The 24,085-nt window shown below is 35.1% G+C and overlaps 1 protein-coding gene across 1 annotated transcript in view; it reads right to left on the bottom strand.

The window, feature by feature from the left end:
- Positions 1–24,085, bottom strand: part of LOC113095305 (disintegrin and metalloproteinase domain-containing protein 12-like) — a 69,718-nt gene that overhangs the window by 36,943 nt on the left and 8,690 nt on the right. The window contains exons 2-3 of the mRNA XM_026260878.1: positions 13,675–13,781; positions 10,520–10,593 (exon numbers count right to left, since the gene is read on the bottom strand). Of these exons, the coding sequence (XP_026116663.1) occupies positions 10,520–10,593; positions 13,675–13,781 (181 nt within the window). The remainder of the gene's footprint in view (positions 1–10,519; positions 10,594–13,674; positions 13,782–24,085) is intronic.

The following is a 24,085-nucleotide window of genomic DNA, read 5'->3' on the forward strand; positions in this document are numbered from 1 at the left end:
TAATTTCAAGTCATATTGTGTTACCAAACATCAGATTTCAATGCTACTTGAACTATATACTACACAAAATCTGATTTTTGCTTGTAAGAAAGTGAAGGAGAGTAGCCTGATTAATTGATCCACACCAACAGCAATTCTTTTCATATTTAAGTTATTTCACATGACCACATGCTGTTGCTTTTGGAACTGTGATATTCTTAGTGTGATTCCTGGTGCTTTCAACAGTTCAACAAACAATCATTTAATATTCAAAAAAATATATAATAATAATTTATAACAAGTTTTCCAGTTACTTCACCTTTTTTTTTCTACGCAAATGGAAATATTGGTTACACTTAATTTGAAAGTTACAGTGTAATTATACATATAAGACTTACTGTGTAATATTTATTAACTAATGTATTTTACTGTTTTACTTTTTTACTTTTAATGTATTGGGATTAGGATTAGGTATTATTTTAATTATGCATAATTAATTGTTATTATAACAGTATGTACATGTAACGTATAACAAAGACACCTTTGTTCTCGAAATATTTCCAACCGATGAAAGGCACAAAAGCATTGCATCTTTGAGTGACACCAACTTGAGTTGAACTAATCAGTTAAATGAATTATTCAATGACTCACTTGTTCCATTCTGAATCAGTGTTTTAAATGAATTTATTTTGTGGATTCAATGACTCATTTGTTTCTTTCCACTCTTTTGAATCAGTGTTTTAAACAAATCAGCTGAGCGTATAAATCAATGACCCAGTAACTAGCTGTCACGTAGTGTTTCATCTGTATCAACAATAAACTTCACCGTTTTTTCTGTTTTCCTCCAATTCTTTCTTTCATTATATTTTAACAATATAATATTAGTGTAAGTTGGGATGTTTATACTTTATGTTTCGTGTTGTGTTACTGTTGAAGAGGCAGCCAAAGCAGATCACTGAACTGTACAGATGTTGAGTAATCCTTAGTGAGGAAATCTGTGACTCACTTGATGATAAATAACAAATGACAGCTCAGAAACTTTGTTCTCAGCTGGGGGGGAGTGAAACTGTAGCTTTCATGGTCATTAAGAACTTCTTCAAACCACAGATCCTCTACTTCACTAGTTGGGAAGCAAAGGGCGTTCATACTTGAATACAGTTTAACAGATTTCGGCTCTTGGCTCTTGTAAATATGTGCTGTTTCTCTGTGTCGGTTTCCACGCCATTAACCGCTTTCTCTGTCTATTTTCTCTTTCTCTCTGTCTCCCTAAAGACTCACTGATGCTTCTAGTTTAATGGCGTCTCCTCTTCGGCTCATTATACAGGTCTGACCAACCTTCTGGCCTTTTCTGTTTTGTCTTATTTATGATGATCTGATCTGCATATGATCAGTCAGACTGAAAGAGTGCATCACAGTCAAAGGATGAGATCCAACTGCTTTCTTGTCAGGATGTAAAAGCCTAAGAACAGTGTGTGAAATGATTGTTAGGTTTCAAAACATCTGTGAGTGATGCAGTAGAGCATTCTTCATTAACTTATCCAGATGCCAGCATGAAAAACAGCTAGCCACACTTTTGTTTGGTCAGCTTGTTGTTAGCTAGTGTAGAGCAAAAGTAACACAGACAGATGACAAATGAGAATGGAAAAAACAGGAAGGAACAAAGCAAGAAAAAGGCTCGGTTTGCACCTGGTACCCAGCTAAAGGCTGGGAAACACCACACAATTTTTATAGTCTGAGCATATTTTAAAACACTATCATACACTTGCTTTGTTTTTTGACTTTGTAAATAATTACAGAGGAAAACTAGTCGTCATACACTAGTGAGATAACACACTACAAGACTTGAAATTAATCTTGATCACAACAAACTCACACAGTTGCCAGAACATTCATTGTTGCCAGAACACATGTGACAAATGGAAGCAAAAGGCACTCTACAATTGGCTAAAATCTTTTTACTGAATGTAAAAAAAAATGTCTGCGCTCATCACACTATGCGATTATGAGCCTGTCCTCCAAGAAAAAATATGACCATATAAGGTCGTTTCGACTTTTTACCCTGATCTCACAGTAATTCGTACATATTTTACTAGGTGGCTTATTCGTTCGAATGACCACCCCAACCCCACCCCTACCTACCCTTTGCAGAAATCATGCAAAATTATGATTTATACAGAATATAAAGTTTTTGAGCATGTGTGTTTTCTGGGATCGAACCCATGATCGCATGATTACATATCATCGTATAACACAATACTCTACCAACTGAGCTGCAACGAAAACCAATTTATAGCGCAAATAAAAGAGTACAAAACATTAATATGAAAACGTCCTTTTTCCAGTAGGGGCGCAATTGTAGTATACGCTCTAATGGGTCATATTTTAGAGATCTGGACAAACGACCTATACGGGCGTATTGGTTGGATGACAGGTTGGCGAATATGCAGACTGGCTCTGACTTTTGCCAACTAGCATCAACTTGTCTAGACAGTAAATTGGTACAAAAATCTGGGTGAAAGTTACCTGGTTATGTTCCAATAACATTTGAAAAATGCTAAATGTATGTAATATTTTCTCTGATGTTCGGATAACCTTTGTTCTCTCTTTTCTTTTTTTATTTACAGAACTCAACATTGTGTATTTTTAAAGAGCTAATCACATGTGGCTAGTGCTATGTTTAAACAAGGTTAACAATATTCTGTGATCAGATCAATCTAAATTCAATAGTTAGAAGCTCGTATGGACATCATACTTTGTAGCATAAGTAAAAGCACGTTTTTGTTTTATCAACATGGAGCAAACCTCAATGTTCTCAAGTGCAAGTTCTCAATGAAGCTGCTAACCTTACTCCAAAAATGATGTAGCTCTCTGCAGGTCTTTACAGCTTCCTGTGAATAACTTCCCTTTGGATACAATACACAGATCATTGTTTGTCAGCTCCCTCTCCTTCTTTCTGAAAACCCCCTTGTTTTTTCACTGGAGCGTTTCCTCTGTTTTTGCTGTTACTGCAACCGGTCGATGAAAAAGAATCACTTCCTGGTTTGACTGTTGACCTTCAGTGATGAGATCATGGAGCGGTCAGCTGCTAAAGACTCCTGGGAAAACAAAGTGAGGCTGAATGTCTGTGAGACCGAGACCTTTAAAGCTTCAGCGCTCAGTGAGGAGAGAAACTCAAGCTATTCAATAACTGTAAGCTCACAATCTATCATTCTATGCTGCAAATTGCAGATGAATAGTCAAAATCATATTTTTAAATGCTGGAAATTATTTAAAACTATTTATATAAATAAATACATTTGAAATACATTACAATGACATACATAGTTTAGAAATAAGAGGGGGGAAAAAGAACAACTTTGAGTCAAAACAGTGAGAAGAAAGTTCAGAGTGTCTGATTGTACTGTATACAGTACACAAAACATATATTGGCACAAGATTATTAAAAAATATATCTTCTGGGAAAATCTCAAAAACCTGCAGTTCCTCACTTTCCAAAGTTTAAATGACTTATGTGAGTCGGCTGACTTAGATAAATATGCCAAGGACTCTTCTGAACATTACACTTCATAAAGCCCATATGAAAAATAATCCAGAAAGGCATAATTTACCATATACTTGGCAACGCTCTATTTCGCCCCTTATGTTCTCTATTCTTTTTTTGCATCTAAGCAGCCTTCTGATGACAAACCAATCTATACAGCATTTCAAACGAGCTGCGCTTGCTTCATTGAGGGATGGTTAGAACCAAATTACATTAGCATAACTCGCCCTCTGTGTTTCTCTCTTTATATTTCATTCCCTGCCACCAAATGTGGATAATGCACTAGCACACACACACACACACACACACACACACACACACACACACACAGACAAACAAAAAAGCACTGATGTAAGCTTCTCCTCATAGCTCTTTCTGCTTTCCTCATCTCTGACAGCTGTTCAGAGTTCAGCATGTTCTTGGTTTCTATGTCTTGCAGGTACATAGCATATTCAATATTTTTATTCAGATGAAAACAAAACATACAAACATGCTTCTGTAAGTAATTAGGGAGTGTACAGGGCTAAAGAAGGATACCTGCCTCCAGAAATAGCAGGAGGCAACAATGCAAGATCAGGGAGAAAAATATTTTATTTTAATTTTTAGTTGTTATTCACCATGCAAAATTTATAGCCAGGATACCAGGATATTGCCAGGGTGTCGCCAAATAAGTTTGGGCACTTAGAAAAGTGTTACAAGTTAAGTGCTGCAGTTTAAAACAAAGGGTTAGGAATGGGTTTAATTTCATGAGCAATAATTATAGTGATTCTTGCCTTTAAAAACTAATTTCTTTTGTTTGTCTGACAACTTAATGTTGGCATAATGAAAATATGAATTGTTTTTGCATACTTAAAAAAAAACTAGCGTGTTGTCCTGTCATGCTCTGTCATTAAAAGCTTTGTCAAGGACGTACTGTTATTATGTTCTCTCTCTCTCTCCCACATTCATGCACTCTACAACCCCTGATTAAACTACACACCATGTCATTAATTTTAGCTAGAAGACAGAAAAAATAATTGAAGCCTCTGAGAGGAGTAATTTGTAACAGATGGAAAGTTCACAAGCGAGTCCACAAGTGAATCCATAATTGAATGTGGCGCTGTATCATCTCCCAGTTTCCCCCTTTCATTGTTTGCTCCATCTCTCACTCAATCGTTCTAACCTTGTGTATTGTTCAACTGCTCTACAGAGCAACAGACAATCAAAGTAAAAGACAGCCTACCTCCACAACAGTACATATTGGGTGGAATGTTTAATAACAGGAGAAGCCATATGAAATACCTCACACCTTCACCTTACAGCCACAGTAAATAAATAAAAACATGAAAATGAATAATAATGTTAGTAGTAGTAGTAGTAGTAGGAGAAATAATAATAATATAAAAATAAAACAATACAAATAAATTATAATATTTAGGTAAATAAATCAAATTATTATCATATCATTTATGATAACATAAATACTGATGATGAAGATGATAATAATAACAATAATAATAAATTTCTCACATAAGATTTATTAATAAAAACAAACAAACAAATAAATATGCATGCATGCAAAAAAGGAAAACGTGAACATTATTTTTTATATACTTATTTTTTACAGCCAACTGAATAAAACAAGCAGCTTACAGAGGACTTAATGTATTAGTGATTACATGTAAAATAAAAAGTATGTAAATTAAGTCCGACAATGTTGTTTTTCCCTTCCACCAGTGTTTGCAACATTGCCAACTGTCTCTGTCAGACAGAATCGTTTATCATCTTCGACCTGTTATCACTTCTAAAATATGATGAATTATATTCATTATCTTAGCATTACCTTACAACTCACACGATACTTCATGTAACTGCGACATTTACTTCATCTTATTTAACATTTAATTACATATTTATTTTTAGCTCTAATATCATCTGTTCCACTGTCAAGGACTTTAAAAACAACTGACAGTAAAACCACCATCCCAATTAATTTTAATAATGTGTATTATGTAAAACTTACCATGCAAATGTTAAAATTTTATACTTATGATAATTCACAAACTAAATAGCGGTGATTGGCTAATCAGAACTCGTGACTGTAACAAACTGCTCACAAGTGGAAGCAAGATTTCGACATTTTTCACGCAAAATGGTTCCAGCACAACTTTTGAAGTTCTTCAAGAAGAAGACAATAGAAAAAGTATGATTTTTCCTTGATTATAATTTAAAAACATTCCCCGACATTATGTCATTGTGCTGTATGAGTGATTGAGAGATGATAGTAGAGCTGACATTATAAAGTGAGTCACCTACTTTGCAAAAACCAAACAAAAACACGTAGAGAGTCCAAAAGTATTTACTGTGTGCGATGAAGCCTATTAGAATACGGTTAGAATAACCTTATAATTCAAGCAATGAAAGAAAAAAATACCCATGTGTGAGTTTTTATGTGTTTACATTCATTGCACAAGCAATGTAGTTTTCTGAATTTAAGCATCTGCTATTAATTTTATACAACAGTGCACAGCAAAACAGTGTTGCATTCCTTGAATGAATCAGATTGTGAACAAATCGAGTGAGCCAGTGATTCAACAGTCCGTTCAGATGCCCTGCATCTCAATGTTCATGCTATTCATCCTAAATAGTATGCAAGATTAGAATAAGTCTGTTCCAAAGCATAGTATGTTGAAAAGAGTATGCCAAAAGTCCCTGGATGGTCTACTATTTCAGGTCGATTTTTAAAGTGTGGATCTGTGTATACTCAAATGGCTAAAATTGTGCACTATCCATTGCGCTTTGGCGAAGGATTTGGTCCAGAACTACAAACACGAATAAAACGTGTTAGAAAAACTACAAAAAGCAATGTGAACTTTTATAAACACCCAACTTTTAAATGCATCATTATTCAGAAAACATGAGCCGAGTTCTCAGCATGAAAGAAACGCGACTTGCAGATCAACAAGCTACCTCTTTTTTTCTCCAATATGGCAGGAAGTTAAATTCAATGAAATATGGACAAGATTGACAGGATGATTGACAGGCCAGTTTACAGTGAGAGAGTGTGTATAACAAGTGCGACAGAGCGGTCCTTTAAAGACGTGATAGTATGTCTCAAAGCTTGCGTACTATTCTACTACACACTCAAAAATGTCTACTTTTTCTTCACCAAAAGAGTACATACTTAAGGGCATAGTACAGGTAGGCACATTCAGACACAGGGATGGACTCACTTGTTTTGTTTCTAATTGAATCAGCCATTGTTTGGTTTGAATGAATCAATAAATCACTTATTAAAACATGGACTTGACATTATGATGGGTCTAAACCAGACAAGGTGCCAGCACTACCAGCACAAAACACATGTAGCAAAATATTTACCAAAATTTATTCATTTCAGGCACCAGAATGAAAAAGCTTATAAATAATAGTTCATTTAATAACACCTGCCCCCCTGCCTCACCGAAAAAAAAGAAAGAAATATTTTTACAATTCATCCACTGACAGTAATGACATGTTTTGTGAGCTTGGCTAAGCTCCTTCCTGTTTGGCTGAATAAAAGGAAGCCTTTCAATGGCACACACTCTGTCTCTTCCTCAGTAACAGCTGTTTGTGTCGTCCAGAAGAAGCTCTAAATCTTCCTACAATCTTCCTTCATTCAGCGTCCTGTGGACTTTGATCAATTCTGTGTCAGGGATGTTGACTCTAACGTCATTATCAAGATTTACAGTCTAAAAGAGGCAAAACACTAACAAATGAAAAAAACTGATACTGAAACGGAAAGAAATGAAAGTAGGGATGCTGCAAGCTACATTTTTTCAGTAGTGTGACAGTAGCTAATTAAAATAATGCCGTTTTTCCAGTAACAAGCTATTTTTACAAACACTACATTGTTGTTTTTTATGTCATATACTGCTCACGCAGCCTTACAATCAAATAATCAAACGTACTCTCTCAGAAAGTGTGTCTCGCTCTCTCTCAAGTACCGCTGGGGAGTCCAATTAATTTTAGCGAATTAGTTTGTTTCGGACGGTGCATTTCAATGAACCGGCTCCAAAAATGAATTCATCCCTTCATGTCACACAGTAATAGTTTTTCCAGTCACTGTGGAGCATTGTACATCTTTTAGTTGTTAAATACTGCTGTTCGGCATTTCATTGATAGAGACATTTGTTATATTTGTACTGATGGGGAACGGTGAAAAATGTGGACTGGGAGAAGACACAAGCCATTCATTCATCAAAAAGAAGCACAATGGAACGTGGACTGACTGCAAAGCCAACAATTTTATCAGTTGTATTTGGGGTATCTCACTTCAAGCCTTCAGTAAGCAGGTGTCCATCATTCAAAATCCAGAAGAGGTACACATATTGCACTGCAAACTCACCCACAGGCCATCCAAGATGTTGTTGCTTCATCAGATAAGCTTGTTGCTCCAGAGCAGATTTGGAGAAATGTAGCATTACATCACTCCCTCTGTAGTGAATGGGTGCAGCCAAAAAAAAAAAAAGTCCACTCCAGGCTATTAAATAATGTCTTGTAATGTGAAAAACTGAGTGTTTATAAGAATCATTTTTATAATATGATTAAAGCATTTTAACTTTAATTAATAATTTTAATTACTATCCATAATGACACTTCCTCCAGAAAAAAATTATGTCTTCTTACATCCAAATCATATTTGTTTAGAACTGTTTCACTTGTAAACAGTGCTTGATCTGTGCATATGTCTCTCCTAACTCAGATGAGATATTTATTTTTCACTGGAGAATGCAATATTATGGATAGAGAACTCATATGAAGTTAAAAATAATGGATTAGTCTAAATAATGGATTTCTTTCACACAAACATGCAGTTTTTTGCTTTGTTTGACATTAATTAATTTACTGCTGTGTGGATTACTTGTAGATTATTCAACACAAAGTTTTTATCAGCTGTATGGACTCTCATTCTGACGGCACCCATTCACTGCAGAGGATCCAATGGTGAGCAAGTGATGTAATGATAAACATGGTTTTGGCGAAGAAAAAAAACATCTAGTAGATTTTAAGAAGATTTTCATTTTTCGGTGTATAATGTACCAAGTTATGTTTTATAACTTGTAGTACTACTTTTTAAAAGGAATAGCTCAAAATTCTTTTTCATTTTGAATAGCTTGCTAGAGCTTAAAGTTAATTTCCCAGTCATGCTAAATGATCTTGTTTAAGGAGGCTTTAAAACATCATACACATGCTCTCACTGTGTCTCGCTTTTTGTTACAGACTTTATGGTAAGTGTTTTCACTCAGTCTTGAGATGAACATGGCCCTTAAGAGAATTCAGCAAATTAAGTGAAGCAAAGCTGCAGCATCACTGGGCAGCTGCTGATTAGAGTCTATCAGCATTACAGCGTTCTCTTCAAGTCTATGACAGTCAGCTCTGAAGCTTCACTCACCACTGCACACAGCCCTAAGCCATTTGTTTTGGAAATCCTTTGGATGAGCAATCAAAGGTGGCAGTGCTTTCCTGTTCGTTATGAGTTAAACAGAGTTCAAGGCTTTTGTTTGGTCTGTGTTATATAGCTGATATGTGGTAGAGAATACAGGGAGGAGAAATCCATAGAGTAAAACAACGATTATCAAATGAATTAATCCGAAATGAGGTCAGGATGAGGTTAGATGAAATCCAGAGAAAGATGGGAACTATCAAAGCTCTTTCATCAAATGCATCGTCGAGTGAATAAATGAGAGCCTCAGTTTTATCGTGGCTTAAAAAGATACACGCTGGCTGTTTTATTTGTCGAGGACTTGCCACTTGTTCATCTTTCATTAATATGCAGTGAATCACTTTGCATGTGTAGGAAAGCTTTCAAGATCTGACACTTCATTGTAAAAAGGCTCATATTAAACACCGAGTTGCACTGGATTTCAAAACCCATGCAGATATGTTTGCATGGTAGTGTCTTGATTGTTATGATTACTTTGATGATGTACACACAAAGCTTCATGGTCCTTCTAGAGAAATGAGTGTGTGTCCTCTGGGTTGGGCTTTTATATATCTGGATGAGTGAAGTTTTTTTGTTGTGTTTTTGCTGTGGGAAAAAGTTGAACTCAGCTTAATGTACAGAGAAGGTCAGTGTGTATCAGACGTCCCAGGAGTTTCATTGTTGGCTCGTCGGCTCTTTTCTTCTGTCTGTTTCTATTTCTCTGTTCTTTCCCATACAGTAATGTTATATATGACATACATTGCCCTATATTAGTGCCACATATGTTACCTGTTAAGCAATATCCTCTAGCTATATAAAGATATTTTATAGCATATTTAAAATTACCACAGTAAATGTATACATATGTTAATAATATCTACTGTATATGCACAAGTTGCATATAAGATGCATATGCTACAATGTCACATACTCTTAAGAGTGTATATGATTTATAATTCTGCTTAACTGTTCTCAAACCATCCCCTTGAGTTTTATTCTGAATAGTGCATAACCTTGGTAAAAGACAGAAGAAGTTAAAGAAAGAGAGAAAAACCTAGACATTCATGTTTTCAGCTGCTTAATGTTTCAAACTGTTGAGTTTCACTTTGCTTGAGTGCCCCTTACTACATTAGCCGTTTACTGCATTAGCCCATTTTTTTGTTTTGCAATATTAAATATATTTTTTATCCGCATAAGGAAGTCTTACATCATGGTGACATTAACTGTGTGTGTGATGGCTGCCTGCCTGTTCCAATGAATATGAACTGGCACTTTTAAGCTTCACAAAGGACACAAAAGCACCATGAAAGTATCAGGAAAATTATTTATACGACTTATGCACTGTATTCACATTCTTCTAACTGATGTAAATGATATAAGCAAATGATGACAAAATTTTCATTTTTGGGTGAACCATCCCCTTATGTTACTTGAATGTGCTTTGTTTTGTTGAGACAGGATCTGCAGAACTAGATCATGTGGTTTTGTAAAAACTCTGTGTGTCTGGTCATGTGTGTGGATATTTGAGAGTCAGGAGTGTTGTGAGAGAGACTTACTGGTTCTTTTCCACAGATAAAATCAGCTGTTGTCCTTCTGCTTGGATCAGGATGCGCAGCGAAGCAGGAGGCGTCTAAATAAATGAAAAACAAAACAATCACTTCATGTCCTGTTTTCCTATTTCAACCATTTTTCTCTAAACCCTGCACCTTCCTCACTGAAACACACATACACATACACATACAGTACACACAGCCTTCACACCTTTGAATGACTCAGCCAGAGCCATACAGTCAAAAGGAAGCCACCCAACTGTCATTTTACACATAATAATGTGTCAAGCACTTTGCACGGGCCCAAGGCTGATGTGTTCATGTACAGCCACTGAATCTTTATTCGTTCGACTCATTCAAAGACATGGGGAATATAAACTGAACTCCGCACACAAATATTATCTAAAACATAAACTGCTTCACGAGAAATAACAAAAAACCAGCTAGCAGCAAGGCCAGAAATGTTGTAGTGAGTGGATCTTGGTGAATCGGGGTGGACCTCTATGTTGTACCTGTTCACAGTGTTCTGTCAATGGGAATGTTTTATATTTCTTTTGTTTGTCTAGACAATGTACTGTATGCTGCGTTTTCACAGCCTAATGTTCATCTGCAAAGTTAAGGTGAACTGCTTGAAACAAGCATCGTTATTCTATGTGGTGGTGACGTATTTCAACTGAAACAGGAAGAGAGGGCGCGGCATATTGAGCAGCCCCGCCCCCTTTTAAAAATAGCCAATGGTGTTCTCGTTAAAGTCGTATTTGACAGACAAAAAGTTAAACAAAATAGTGTTCATAATCATGCTGAGGCAGTGTAGTGGTGAAAGTTTTTTAATATATGCCAACTGGTGCATGTGATCCACTTCGTGTGATCGCTTCTCTGGACTGGAGACAAAGTCCAGATGTGTGCTGAAACGGTTCATGTGACACAACGTGAAACCACACCTCATTTGCACCAATCGAAAGCATATTTACACTGTCTGAATCATTCCCTATCACCTACACTGTGCACTACGAGCCATTCACAAAAAATACTACAATGTGAACAAGTGACTGATCTCAGATGGCACTTCAGTCATAGTGACAACAGCCAATCACATTAGTTTTCTGGTGTTGCATGAACGCGATTGGCTAGCATCTGCACCAGGATATTTGCATAAGCTGATCTGATTGGCTGACGCCGCCGTTGGCGCTTGAAAAGTTGAGCGAATTTTGAAATTACTTACAAAAAGTATTTTTGTGGTTTTGTGCTTGTAAATTTTATTTTTTTCATAGTGAGAATGAAGAAATTTAGAAATAAATTGTCATTTTACTGATGTACTATACAAAAAAAATTATTATACTTTACGAAAAACACTTTAGTATTATTTTATAGTAGAACATTATTATTGCAAATATTTTTTCTTATTTTGTGTTATACGTTTATGGATATTTTATGTTATAAATAACACAACTCTTATTACATTACAGTCATATTAAATGGGTCAAAAACAGTGGAAATGTGGCCTAAAAAAACTCAAGCTTTTTATGGTCATTGAAAGACGTTTGTTTACCCAAGTGTTAACACAAACATTTCCAGTTTTTCTCATTCAGTAATTTTCAACATTCTAGAATTGCTCATTTCCAAACAAAGCTTTTCACATAATCTGGCAAAAAATCATGAATTATATATAGCACAATATATAGCACAGAAAATATTGCAATGTCCTTTTTTCCAATATTGTGCAGCCCTAATACTATAATTAGGCCTTAGAAATGTGTGTCTTAAATATGACACAAAAGGCTTCATAGGGTTCAAAAAGTCAATATTTGGATACAGATCCTGAAACATTTCTGAACAACTGTTAAACTTTCACTTTATTATAACAGAATGACCATTTACTTTTCCTTGTTAAACAGCTGATAGAGCATATCTTCCTCCCTTACTCCAGCTGGAGTGATATGGCTTTGGGCCATCAGTCAGGCCACTCGTGGCACAGACCGACGGGTCTTTTATTCAGAGTGGAATTTCCTGCCTGAAATGCGCTACCCTCACCACAACCTCAATCTCCACCTGCATATGTTTAATCAAAATTTCCTTGGAAAGCAAAGCAAAGCCAACCTTTCCCTAGCACTGCATTTTCATGACATACAAAACTTTTTCCTAACAATGCATTAAAACATTCTCGACATTTCAGACAGGTATGAAAAGCTCTGGGTGTCGAGTTTCCGTTGCCTAATCCTCAGAGCACACATGAATTCACAGCAAAATGGGCACTGAAATGGCCTCTAAGTGCCATGTGCCAGACATCGACATTGCTCTGAACTATGGAAGACGTTTGACTGTAATATATGATGTTTTATTAACAAGGTTCGGGAGGAGCGCGTCAGATACTTAGCCTAATCAAACACCGGAGGAGCACTATCAAGTTAATCAACACCACAGTACAAATACAGCTGACTCACCTTTATCCATTGACAGTTTATCAGCATCCCTCCTCCACCCCATCACCTCACTTCGAGTTCATTTCACACATATGGGGGAGGGGGGTAGTCGAGGTTCGTGCCATTCCCGAGCTCGGAGCCCTTCCCCGGACAGCACGCCACATACGCATTATCATACTTCAGCTAATTATATCTAGCATGAACTCGTGAATCACTGGAGCTCGAGCAACTCTCCAGAGTTAACTCACCAGAGACTGGAATCAATTAAGCCTTAATGACGAAGGCCCTGTGACTTTTTGCGACAATGTCGCCACGGCTTCAGGCAGTTAATCTAATCTAATGTACTCCAAAACAGTTTTCAAGATTCATCACCTCATCACTCAGCCTCTGTGCCTCTGGTGGCATTTGGCAGTCAAGCCTTTCACTTATTTTCACAAATGACCCTTTTAGAGCTAAAAGGCTGTGGCTCAATAATGATACTGACTATGCGAGTCATACATTGTGAGCTAATTTGTACCGTAGTCTAATGTTATACCATTTTGAACTGAAGTGAACTTGCACTGGACTCAATATATTATCCATCTGAAAAGAATGTACACAACTCAGTGCTATTCAAAACCAAAAATAACATAAATAAACACAAGCAACAAGACATCATGATGGAAGGGTAAATTACTTTCTAGAGGTTTAGGACAATATGTGAAAAATGGTGCAGCAACAATACACAGTGTTCTTTCTTACCCTGGAGTGGAGCCAGCTGATTGGTCGCTGCTCTCTTCCTTCCAGCAATAACGGTACCATGGTGTGGTAGTGTTCCAGTTTGTTGAGCACACTTTTTAGTTGCCTCCCTGCGACAAGCAACAGCAAATGTTCCCATTAGTGTTGCAGTGGGTACCAGAGACACAATATGTGATGCAGCTGAGCTCTTTCAATTTCTGTGTGTGTGTTGGGGGCAAGAAGTTCAAATGACCAACAGTTAAAAGTGGAATTGTAAACTGAAGACATCAGTAAGCATTGCTGTTGTAAATTAGGATCAACATGAACAAATGCAGAGATAAATTAACTTTAAATCTTTAACTCATTACATTTTTAATCCTAAAACTTGGAAAAGGAGCAGTATTTAAGTAATGGGTTCCCTCTGGATTTCTAATGGGATTTTAGGATGCTGGTCTTCCAGAAAGTTTAAAGATGCACTATGCAGGTTCCATAGTTCCAATAATTCCATTATTGAGCATTCCATTATTGTCTTATCCCAAATTTGAATTTCACAAGTAATTAAAATGAAACTCCAACTAACACAGTGAATTAAAGCGAAATTTTGAAGTAGAAAAAAGCAGCCTTGGTTCCGGAAGTGTTTTTCTCACAGGGATTTGAAAACATCTTCTATAAAATGTTTCAAGCTGCGGACCAAATCAACCAGCTACAAGGTAAAACATAATATTAGAATCTTTGATTTGGAGCAAAAATTCAAAAGGTATAAGAATCATTGGTAATATGGTTCACCAGACAAGTCATAATTAAAAATTTAGTTATTCCATGGAGAAAATAAAGGGTCTTTTTACTTTAAGAACCCGGATATGTTGGCAGATATGGTACTTGCTATCATGCAACATAATTTTGCATGATAAGCATTTCATAGTACTTTAACATCACCTGAATAGACGTTACAATTTTGTTTTACAATATACATGACAGTCTTCCCACAAAACAAAACATGCTGAAAATCTGCATGCTTTTAAAATGTCAGCTGCTAACAAGTTGCTGCATATAGTATGGATTACTATGGTTGTATTTTACATCAAGCACACCTTGTTAAGCACACAGAAACTGTTTCCACTATTTTCAAATATTAATAGTAGCTTATATATTCAACAACTGAAATACATTTCTATATAAAGAAACAAGTTGACTGCTGTCTTCCATTTAAATCAGAAAGTCTGAATTTTTAGGAACAGCAGAACAGCAATTGATGTTGGAAATTTCAGTTTATAAACTCATAAGGAAACACTGATAGATGAAGATGATGTAACGTGAACATAGCAGCACCCTGGGAGAGGTACATGGCTGATGAAATATATTCACTCTTACGTGCATACAATGATGAATCAAAGTAATGCTTGATAAATGAGCATTCCAGGATGGGCAACAATTTGACATAATGACTGAAAACTTTTTCATAAGAGTATGAAAAAGAGTGCACTGCATGAATAAGAACGCTGAGTGCATGTCATAATTTGACATCAGTATTTTTTAAGTACAATGGGGTCCAAAAGTTTGAGGCCGCTGATGAATAGGTTTCTGTTTTGTTCTTTTATATTAGAAAATTTCATTCTTTTTCTCAAACTGGCATGTAATGAGAAGAATGATAAACTTGACTTGACTTGCTTCTGTGTTTCGTGAGTGTAGTTGCGTCATCAGTCTAAATCAAAAGATTTCTCTCTTTTCTCTCCCCTCAGTGAAAGCATCGTGCCCCCACAGGGCCAAAGCGTTCCATCCTCATCTGAACCTCAACACTACGGCATCCATTATGAATGAGGGGGACAGACATGGAGAGAGAGAGAGAGAGAGAGAGAGAGAGAGAGAGAGAGAGAGAGAGCAAGAAATGAAGAGGAGGTATAAGAGAGAGAAACATGCACAATACAGCAGTGTACAGAAGTGCAGCCTTAAGAGCGGCTGAGCTGAAGCTGCAGAGTGACAGCACACCATGTTTTTTTCCATCTCTCTAAAGGCTGTAAGCCCTCCCTTCTTCCTTTCTCTCTCTCACTGCAACTTACTTACAAACAGTCATTTTTTATCTAAATTTTTTTTTAAATATATTCTACATGTGTTCTATTTATAATTTAGGCATGCAAATTATAAACAAATAGAAGAGAAAAAAGCTGTTCAATCTGGCCACTAACCCCAGCACTTATTATTTAATTTTTTTTAAATAATATTAAAAGATATACAGTATCTTATATTGTAATAATACATACTATTGTCCTGTAAAAATAAAAAGCAGTATTTAATAATCATGACAACAATTAATAATATGCAATATCATATAAAATACTGTAATAAAAGTATGAATATAATTTTTATTATTAAAGTACTTGCCAAAATTATTACAATTATTCATTTAATAAATATTATAATTTAACAAACATACAGTTAAAAAAGCAATATTGGGAAATATTATTACAAATATATATATATAAAAAACGTTTTATATATTATCAAATGTAATTTATTCATGTGATCCAAAGCAGAATTGTCTGCATCATTACAGTCATGTGACCTTTCAGAAATCATTACAGTTTGATTTGATGCTCAAAAACATGTCTTATTATTATTATCAATGTTAAAAACAGTTACTTCATATTTTGTGTGAAAATGGTGATACATTGACAAATAGAAATAAAAAACTGCATTTATTAGCATTTACTTTACTTTTAGTCATTTAGTAGAGGCATTAGCATTTACCAAATACATTTATTATATTTATCATTCATCACTTCAATGTGCACGATGAATACAATTGTTAATTTCTCTCTCTTTTTCAAATCTTACCACAAACGTGGTCTCACTTTTGTGGTATCACAGTTTCCACAAAAATGTTACGCATCAAAAACAGATAACAGATAACAGCTGCTGAAAATTTAGCTTTGCCACAACAGAAATATATAGCATTTGAAAATATTTTGTTTTGTAAGTTTTAATTGTATTTTTGAACGAATAAATGTATCTTCTTTCAAAAATACTAATAATATGCAATATTTGCATTAAAGAACCATTGTATGAACATGTATCACAGCAGTTCCATTCTATTCTTTGATGTAGATTGGGCAACCATATACACTCTTAAAAATAAAGGTGCATTACAATGGCATAGAGGAACCTTTTTGTCTAAATGGTTCCATAAAGAACCTTTAACATCTTAAGAACTTTCTGTTTGACAAAGAATCCTTTGTGGTGAAAGAAGGTTCTTCAGATTACAAAAAAGGTAAGAAATAGATGGTTCTTTAAAGAACCTTTGACTGAATGTTTCTTTGTGGAATCAAAAATGGTTCTTCTATGGCATCGTTTGAAGAACCTTTTGAAGCACCTTTATTTTTAAGAGTGCAAATGCATGAATATGGTAATTATTCAGTATAGTTCTGTCATTGATTTAAACATTGATTAAATCCAGTGTATTACAATCCAGTACAACAACTAGACTGTAGTACCTTTTTAAGGTCAGAACAAATATACTGAGCCTCAAATCCTAGAACAAAATGACGATCACTTTACAAATGCATTGAGACACTACAGGAACTAAACAGCCCCTGAAAACACATACTTAGTGCACTAGTATCCCATAAATAGAGAACAAATATAGTCAGTGAGAATCTTGTCATATCATAATAACACATATTCGGTCTGCAGGGTGCACTGGGCTCATAGTTTTCCACTGCTGGTTTGTCAGGTAACCATTTTTACTAGTGATTCAGCATTCTGAAGGAGACAGGAAGTGCCACAGTACTCCGGAAATGTCTTTTCTCCCCACTGGGATGCTATCACTCATGCTTCAATATGTGTTTGTGCACATCCTGTCATTTTGGATATAATTTATAGCACATAGGCATATGCACAAACCCCCACTTCCTTTACCCAGACCCCATTTCCTGTCTGTCATTATCATTCAACCTATCCTCTCCTTCTGCTCTTTTAGTCCAAGAAGGATTCAATTCAGGAAGAGGCTTTAACAAAGCTGACATTTGTGCTTAAATGAGAATTGAGTGAGGAAATTTAATTGAAAGACATTGTCATAATTTAATGTTCAACTTACACATAGATAGATAATATACAGTAAGTTATTTTACATCAAATCCTAAATATTACACACCTAAATATGGTATCAAATGGTATCAGATAACAAACCATATACTTTAACCCTATAAATCCTTCCATATCATATTTGATAGGATAATTTCTAAGGCCTCTAAATGATCTATCTATCTATCTATCTATCTATCTATCTATCTATCTATCTATCTATCTATCTATCTATCTATCTATCTATCTATCTATCTATCTATCTATCTATTTTTCAGGGGCCATACAAGCCAAAATTCATTCTTGCACTCTCACACACTTATATTCTCTTTTCACATACATATATTTCTACTTTCAAACACTTATATTCTCCTTTAAATACAGAACAAGCAGATAGAACAAATTAACTGTTTGAGAAGCTCGAAATACTGGAAGAAAAACCAAAAACCATAAATACTTCAAATAAAAACTCTCATGGCATTTTCTTTTGCTATTCTGTAAAATACATACAGTATTTTTAAAGGGGTCATATGATGCAATTTCAAGTTTTCCTTTCTTTTTGGAGTGTTACAAGCTCTTGGTGCTTAAAGAAGTTGCAAAGACTACAGTCTCAAACCCAAAGAGATAATCTTTATAAAAGTTAAGAGTCAACCACACCCCCTTAAAATGGCTCAGTCTAATGGCCCAATATGTCTACATCACAATGTTGGAAGATTTACATAACACCGCCCAAATTTTCACACAAAGAAAGAATGTGTAACTTTGATTCTTGCTGTTGCCATCGCCACCATGTTGTGGAGATGCTGTTTCGTTGTGTAAAAAAGTACAATATATATATATATATATATATATATATATATATATATATATATATATATATATATATATATATATATATGTAAGCAGAAAAATATGAATGCAAAACAAGAATGTATGTGTGTGAGAGTTAAGATATATGTATGCGAAAGTAAGTGTGTGAGAATAGAAATGTATGCAAAAGGATAATGTTAGGATGGGAATAGAAATGTATGTATGCGAAAGGAAAATGTATGTTTGTGAGAATAGAAATATATGTACTGTATGCATGCGAAAGGAGAATATAAGTCTATGAGAATAGAAATGTATGTTAAAGGAGAATGTAAGTGTGTAAAAATTGAAATTTATGTATGTGAAAGGAGAATCTAAGTGTGTGATAAAAGAAATATATCTACGCAAAGGTGAATGTAAGTTTGTGAGAATAGAAATATATGTATGCATGTGAAAGGCGTGTGTGCACTTGTATAGACATTATAGAGAGAGATTCAATAAATAAACTTTTATATAAAAAATAAATTAAATATTATATATATATATATATATATATATATATATATATATATATATATATATATATATATATATATATATATAGTTTATTTATTGAATCTCTCTTGCCCTCTTTCTATATACAGACTATAATAAACATTCCAACACCTCTTGTCATAATGCAACACAGTCACACACCATATCAGCAAAACTACCAGAGCTCAAGGCATTTCATTATCACCAGTATTCACACACCATCCAATCCGTAAATAACAATATGTTTTTGTACACAGTGTCTAGCTTTGGCATAACTCTCCCTGCATCTAAATAAAGTGCACCAGTGGAGTTCTGGAGGTAAATATTCCACTCACTCTCTCCATACAAACAGGTTTTTACAAATAGTGTATACACATTTTGTATAGTCTTCTTACAATTTATAGACTTCCTACAACTTATAGATTTAAATTTGACTATTTTTCAATAAATATTTAGTTTTTAAAACTGGAATAAATATACATAGTTTTATATAATATTTTATATTAAATAATTAGTTTTATATTGCATCATTGATTTAGTTTTTTATTCCATCATTTGCGATGCATTATGATCTGCTTAATTCAGTGTTAAACTTGTCCAGCTTTGCTTTTCGCCAGTGTTCAAAAATTGTCATTGTCATCTTTGGTTATATAGTTTGGTTTATAGCTTTTTTAGAATCCCCATGGAGGAAATTAACAGGAAAAATACTTCCTGAATCAAGACTGCTGAAGAAGGGGGCGGTCATTGTTTCACTCTACTGTATATGCGTAAATCCCTGATGCACAGTATACAAACAGAGTACTTTTTCTGCCTAAATTCTGAAATGGGTAAACAGTTGACATTTTGATATTCTATAAAGTCATAAAATTCATATAAAATACTTGGTTGTCCTAACAGTGCGTAACTTTAGCATTTGTTTGGAATGTGGCCATGTGTACCTCCTGCTTGCTTTTCCTTCTTTTTTTCTCTTTCCCTTCACATCCAGGTCACGTTCAAGCTATCTGATGGCCTGATGACTTGACCAGATTTATAAGTCTAGTGTCAACGTAAAACCCCAGAGAATGTGTGTGTGCATATGCGCATGCGTGTACGGATATGCTTTATTGAACATAATGAAATTCCATTGAGGCTTCTAACTAAATACAGCACTGATAGCAGCAGGCCAAACAATTCACCAGTACGGCATCTAACGAAGCCTGAGTGTTGAATAGATATTATGTTGGATATGTCTAAGGCCAAAGAGAGGAAATAAAGCAAAGACATGCCATAAATGCTTAAACTAGATGCTGTTGCTTTTTTTTTTTTTTTTTTTTTTACGGACCACATAGGAAAAGTTCAAGATGTTTAGAAGCATTTATGTGGGAATTTTAATTACATGTGAGAACTGCTGCACATGTTTGTAATGGTGTAAATTAATTCAACGTGAGAGACTTTTACTATATTCTTTATGTCAAAAAAAAAGCTTTCCATGAAATTCTTGGAAACTGACAGGCACGATTATTCACACGTTTCCCTCAGATTTAACATCAATGTATTTGATCATAGAAAAGTAGCAATGACACATTTAAAAATAAAGACTGATGGATTCATGGCAGCTTTCATTGGCCAAGGCCCGCCCATGAGGCCGTTTGACCTACATGTCAAACAACCAATCACAGTTTGTTTCAGTCAGCGTCACGTTTTGGGGCGTGGAAATGTTGCCATAATAACAGGCCGGTGTGTAAAACTCTGACATATTTTAAATATTCAATGCAGTGAACTTTAAATATTCCACATACTTTTAAAAATCCAGGATTTAGTTGATCCTGATAATCACTCGTTGTCACAGTTGTAAACATGACGGCTTTCTTCTTTCATGATGGGGTTTAGCGACAAGGTATCTTTGTTTCCAGGCGGAACGTTAAAGAACGCAATTTGCATGTCTCGTGGTAATCCTGTAGAATTCAACCAATCCATTATACAACCAGTCTGCCCAGAATGCTCTGCTTCTGCTCAAAATATCTATTTAAAGTGAGAGGGTCTAACAGTCAAACACACTGTCAAACATACTGGATAGAGCTTAATATGCTAAAAGCTTAGTCCAACCTTATTATGAATCATTAGGGGTCAGCACACTTGGGCTCTGAGGATCATGTTACTTCCAGGCTTATTTTGAGTCAGACAAGACCAAAACACTGATCTTTCAACTTGAGACTCATTCTGACTGAATCACTGAATCAGTAAATCATTAACTGAAGCAACTGGCTACATTCACATTCACAAAATAATTATTACATTTGTGTGGAACAACTCTGTCATTGGAAACAATTATTTGAAAACAATTTTCTTTTTTGGTAAATTTTCTTTTTTGACTTGAATTGTCTCATTGGAAACAATACAAATTCAAAATAATAATTTGTTCATGAAACATACATCAGAGCATGGCTGTATCCAAAATTGCAGGGCCTTAGAAGTAGCGGGCGAAAAATATTATATGAAAAGATGAGAATGGCTGAATTCACAGTTCATAATAATGTAGGTGAAAAGTACGGGAATGTCTTACTAATTCCAGTGAGATTCTTAAGTGTGTGTATTATGGATACTTTTCTACACCATAGGAGAGGAGTTGTGAATGGCAGTGAAGTGACCTACTGTAACTGATGCTGACAGGTCACATGAAAATGACAACAAGACCACTGTAGTACATCCGTATTTCATTCATAATACACATGATCACAAAGTAATCACTTACTCTTTGAGTAACTGTTTGAATATGCGATTTTGCCAAAATAATTGGTTCCAAAGAATAATCTGTTCATGAACTAAACATCAGAGTGTGTCTGTTGTGCTCAGCCGAATCATAGAAAATAATCAGTTTAAAATATTTGTTCGTGCACTGAACATCAGAGTAGTGTACATTCGCTTCAAAACATTTTCTGAAATGTAGTGGAGTAAAAGGTTAGAGGTCATTCTTTAAAAAGAAGTAAAAGTTTCAAAAAAAAAATATATATACATATATTTCGATAGAGTACTAAAATTTGTTACCGCCAAACTAGCACAAGTGCATGTTTTAATGAACATGTTGATCAAATGCTTTTGCTTGCTTATAAATGTTTAGTTATATAAAACCATAAGTTATGCAAATAACGAAATTTGCATAATTCCTTTAGCGAAACCAATCACTTAAAGAATACACCGTGATCAGTGGGCAGAGTTCAGTCTTACTAAATTGCTTTCCAGCTCACGGAAACCTCTCACCAGTCACTTCCAACGTATCTCAAATTCAGAAAAAGTAATGAGGACTTTCTTCCTCCACTAGGCAGACAAGTTAATGATAAGTTTCTTGTTTGCAGCGTCTTCAGGTTTCTCAGTAGATGAGTTGAATGCATTAGTTCTCTCCTAACATCCTAAAAAGCACCGTCAGCACTCTGAGAGCGAGCTGCTCAAACGAGACGAGAGGTGAGAGATTGGGGAGTGTGTGTGTGTGTGTGTGTGTGTGTGTGTGTGTCAGATAGAGAGAGTGAGTGTGTTGGTAAATGGCTAATGCGGGTGTGATGGTGTGAATGAAGAGAGATTACTGACTGAAAGAATCTACAGACTTCTTGACCTTGCTATAATAATCTCTCTCTCTGGTTCCATCTGTCATTCTCTCACTCTGAGCTCACTGTTATCGATGTGTAGCTACAGATTATGATTTTGAGGCTCTCTGGCAGGGAAAGAAATGAGAGTTTGAAAGATCGACATCTTAAATGGTTGAGGCAAACTATGAGTGGCATCTTATGGTATTAGCCTCTTTAAACAGTGGCCCTTGGGTTAAGGATTTCTGCTGTTCATCTTTCTCTTCAAAAACATATTTATCCTGGGACACATATATAAATCTGAAAAACACTTTTTTATTTTAATAAATTAATACACTACTGGATTCATAGACACATTTGACTTATACTTGCAATATAACATTTTCATTGGAAAAAAATCAGGATAGCAAAAAAGTGATCTCAGATAAGCATTAGATAGATAGATAGATAGATAGATAGATAGATAGATAGATAGATAGATAGATAGATAGATAGATAGATAGATAGATTAATCACAAATCATTTAAATAAATAAATATTGATGGTCATCATTTGAATAAACAAATGATTTGAAGGGTTGTAAATATCTGTCCTCCTCACCACCAAAATGATTTTATTTCAAATTAAAACGTTTTTCTTTCAGAAGTCTCTTATAGACATGCACAAATATAAATAAATATTATGTTACATCAGATATTAAAAACACAAAGTCCCCATGAATCATAAGTAGTGATGTCAGTATATATTTATGTATTTACATGTGTATACTTATATTCAAATCCTTTATATTATATATAAATATATAAACATATATTTTCCTTATATATATACATACATGCATGGGTGTGTTTTTATATATACACATAATAAATATTCACAGTACACAAACATATACCATGTGAACAAAAACTTATTCAGTCCATCCACAACTATCAAGAGAAAGAGCTTTTAACTGGTCTTGAAGAAAATGACATCACTCAGTCTCCAGCCCTTCCTCACTTATCCAGCGGTAATGAAAGGTGAGAAGATGATGTTCAACCCTCCTCAAAAGGCAGAGGATTTTGTTATTTTACTGTCACAAAAGACTTATTCTGCAGTGCTGCAAAGCAGTGGGAGGGCAGCGGCTGCCGTCTCCATCCTTACAGCTCAATGAGATGAGGTCTGTGGTGATCCTAACTGCCCTGAAAAGGACAATAAGAAGGTGGCCATGGACACTTGTTGATTTCTTTTTGGAATCTTGCCCCTGTCCCCTACTTTCGTCCGCTGACTGGTAAATAATAATGATTTATTTTATTTATTTTTATGCATTATTTCTATTTTTCAGGCTAATGTAGTGCAGGTTCATCTCTAAACCTTTGGCTCAGTAGGCCTTTTGGGGGGAAATGTCTTGCGCTGAAATAGACAGGTCACATATTAACATTTGTTGCTTTGGTTTATGCAGACCTACACTCTTGGTAATG

Source organism: Carassius auratus, unplaced genomic scaffold, assembly GCF_003368295.1.
Source record: "Carassius auratus strain Wakin unplaced genomic scaffold, ASM336829v1 scaf_tig00215676, whole genome shotgun sequence".
NCBI classification, from domain to species: domain Eukaryota; kingdom Metazoa; phylum Chordata; class Actinopteri; order Cypriniformes; family Cyprinidae; genus Carassius; species Carassius auratus.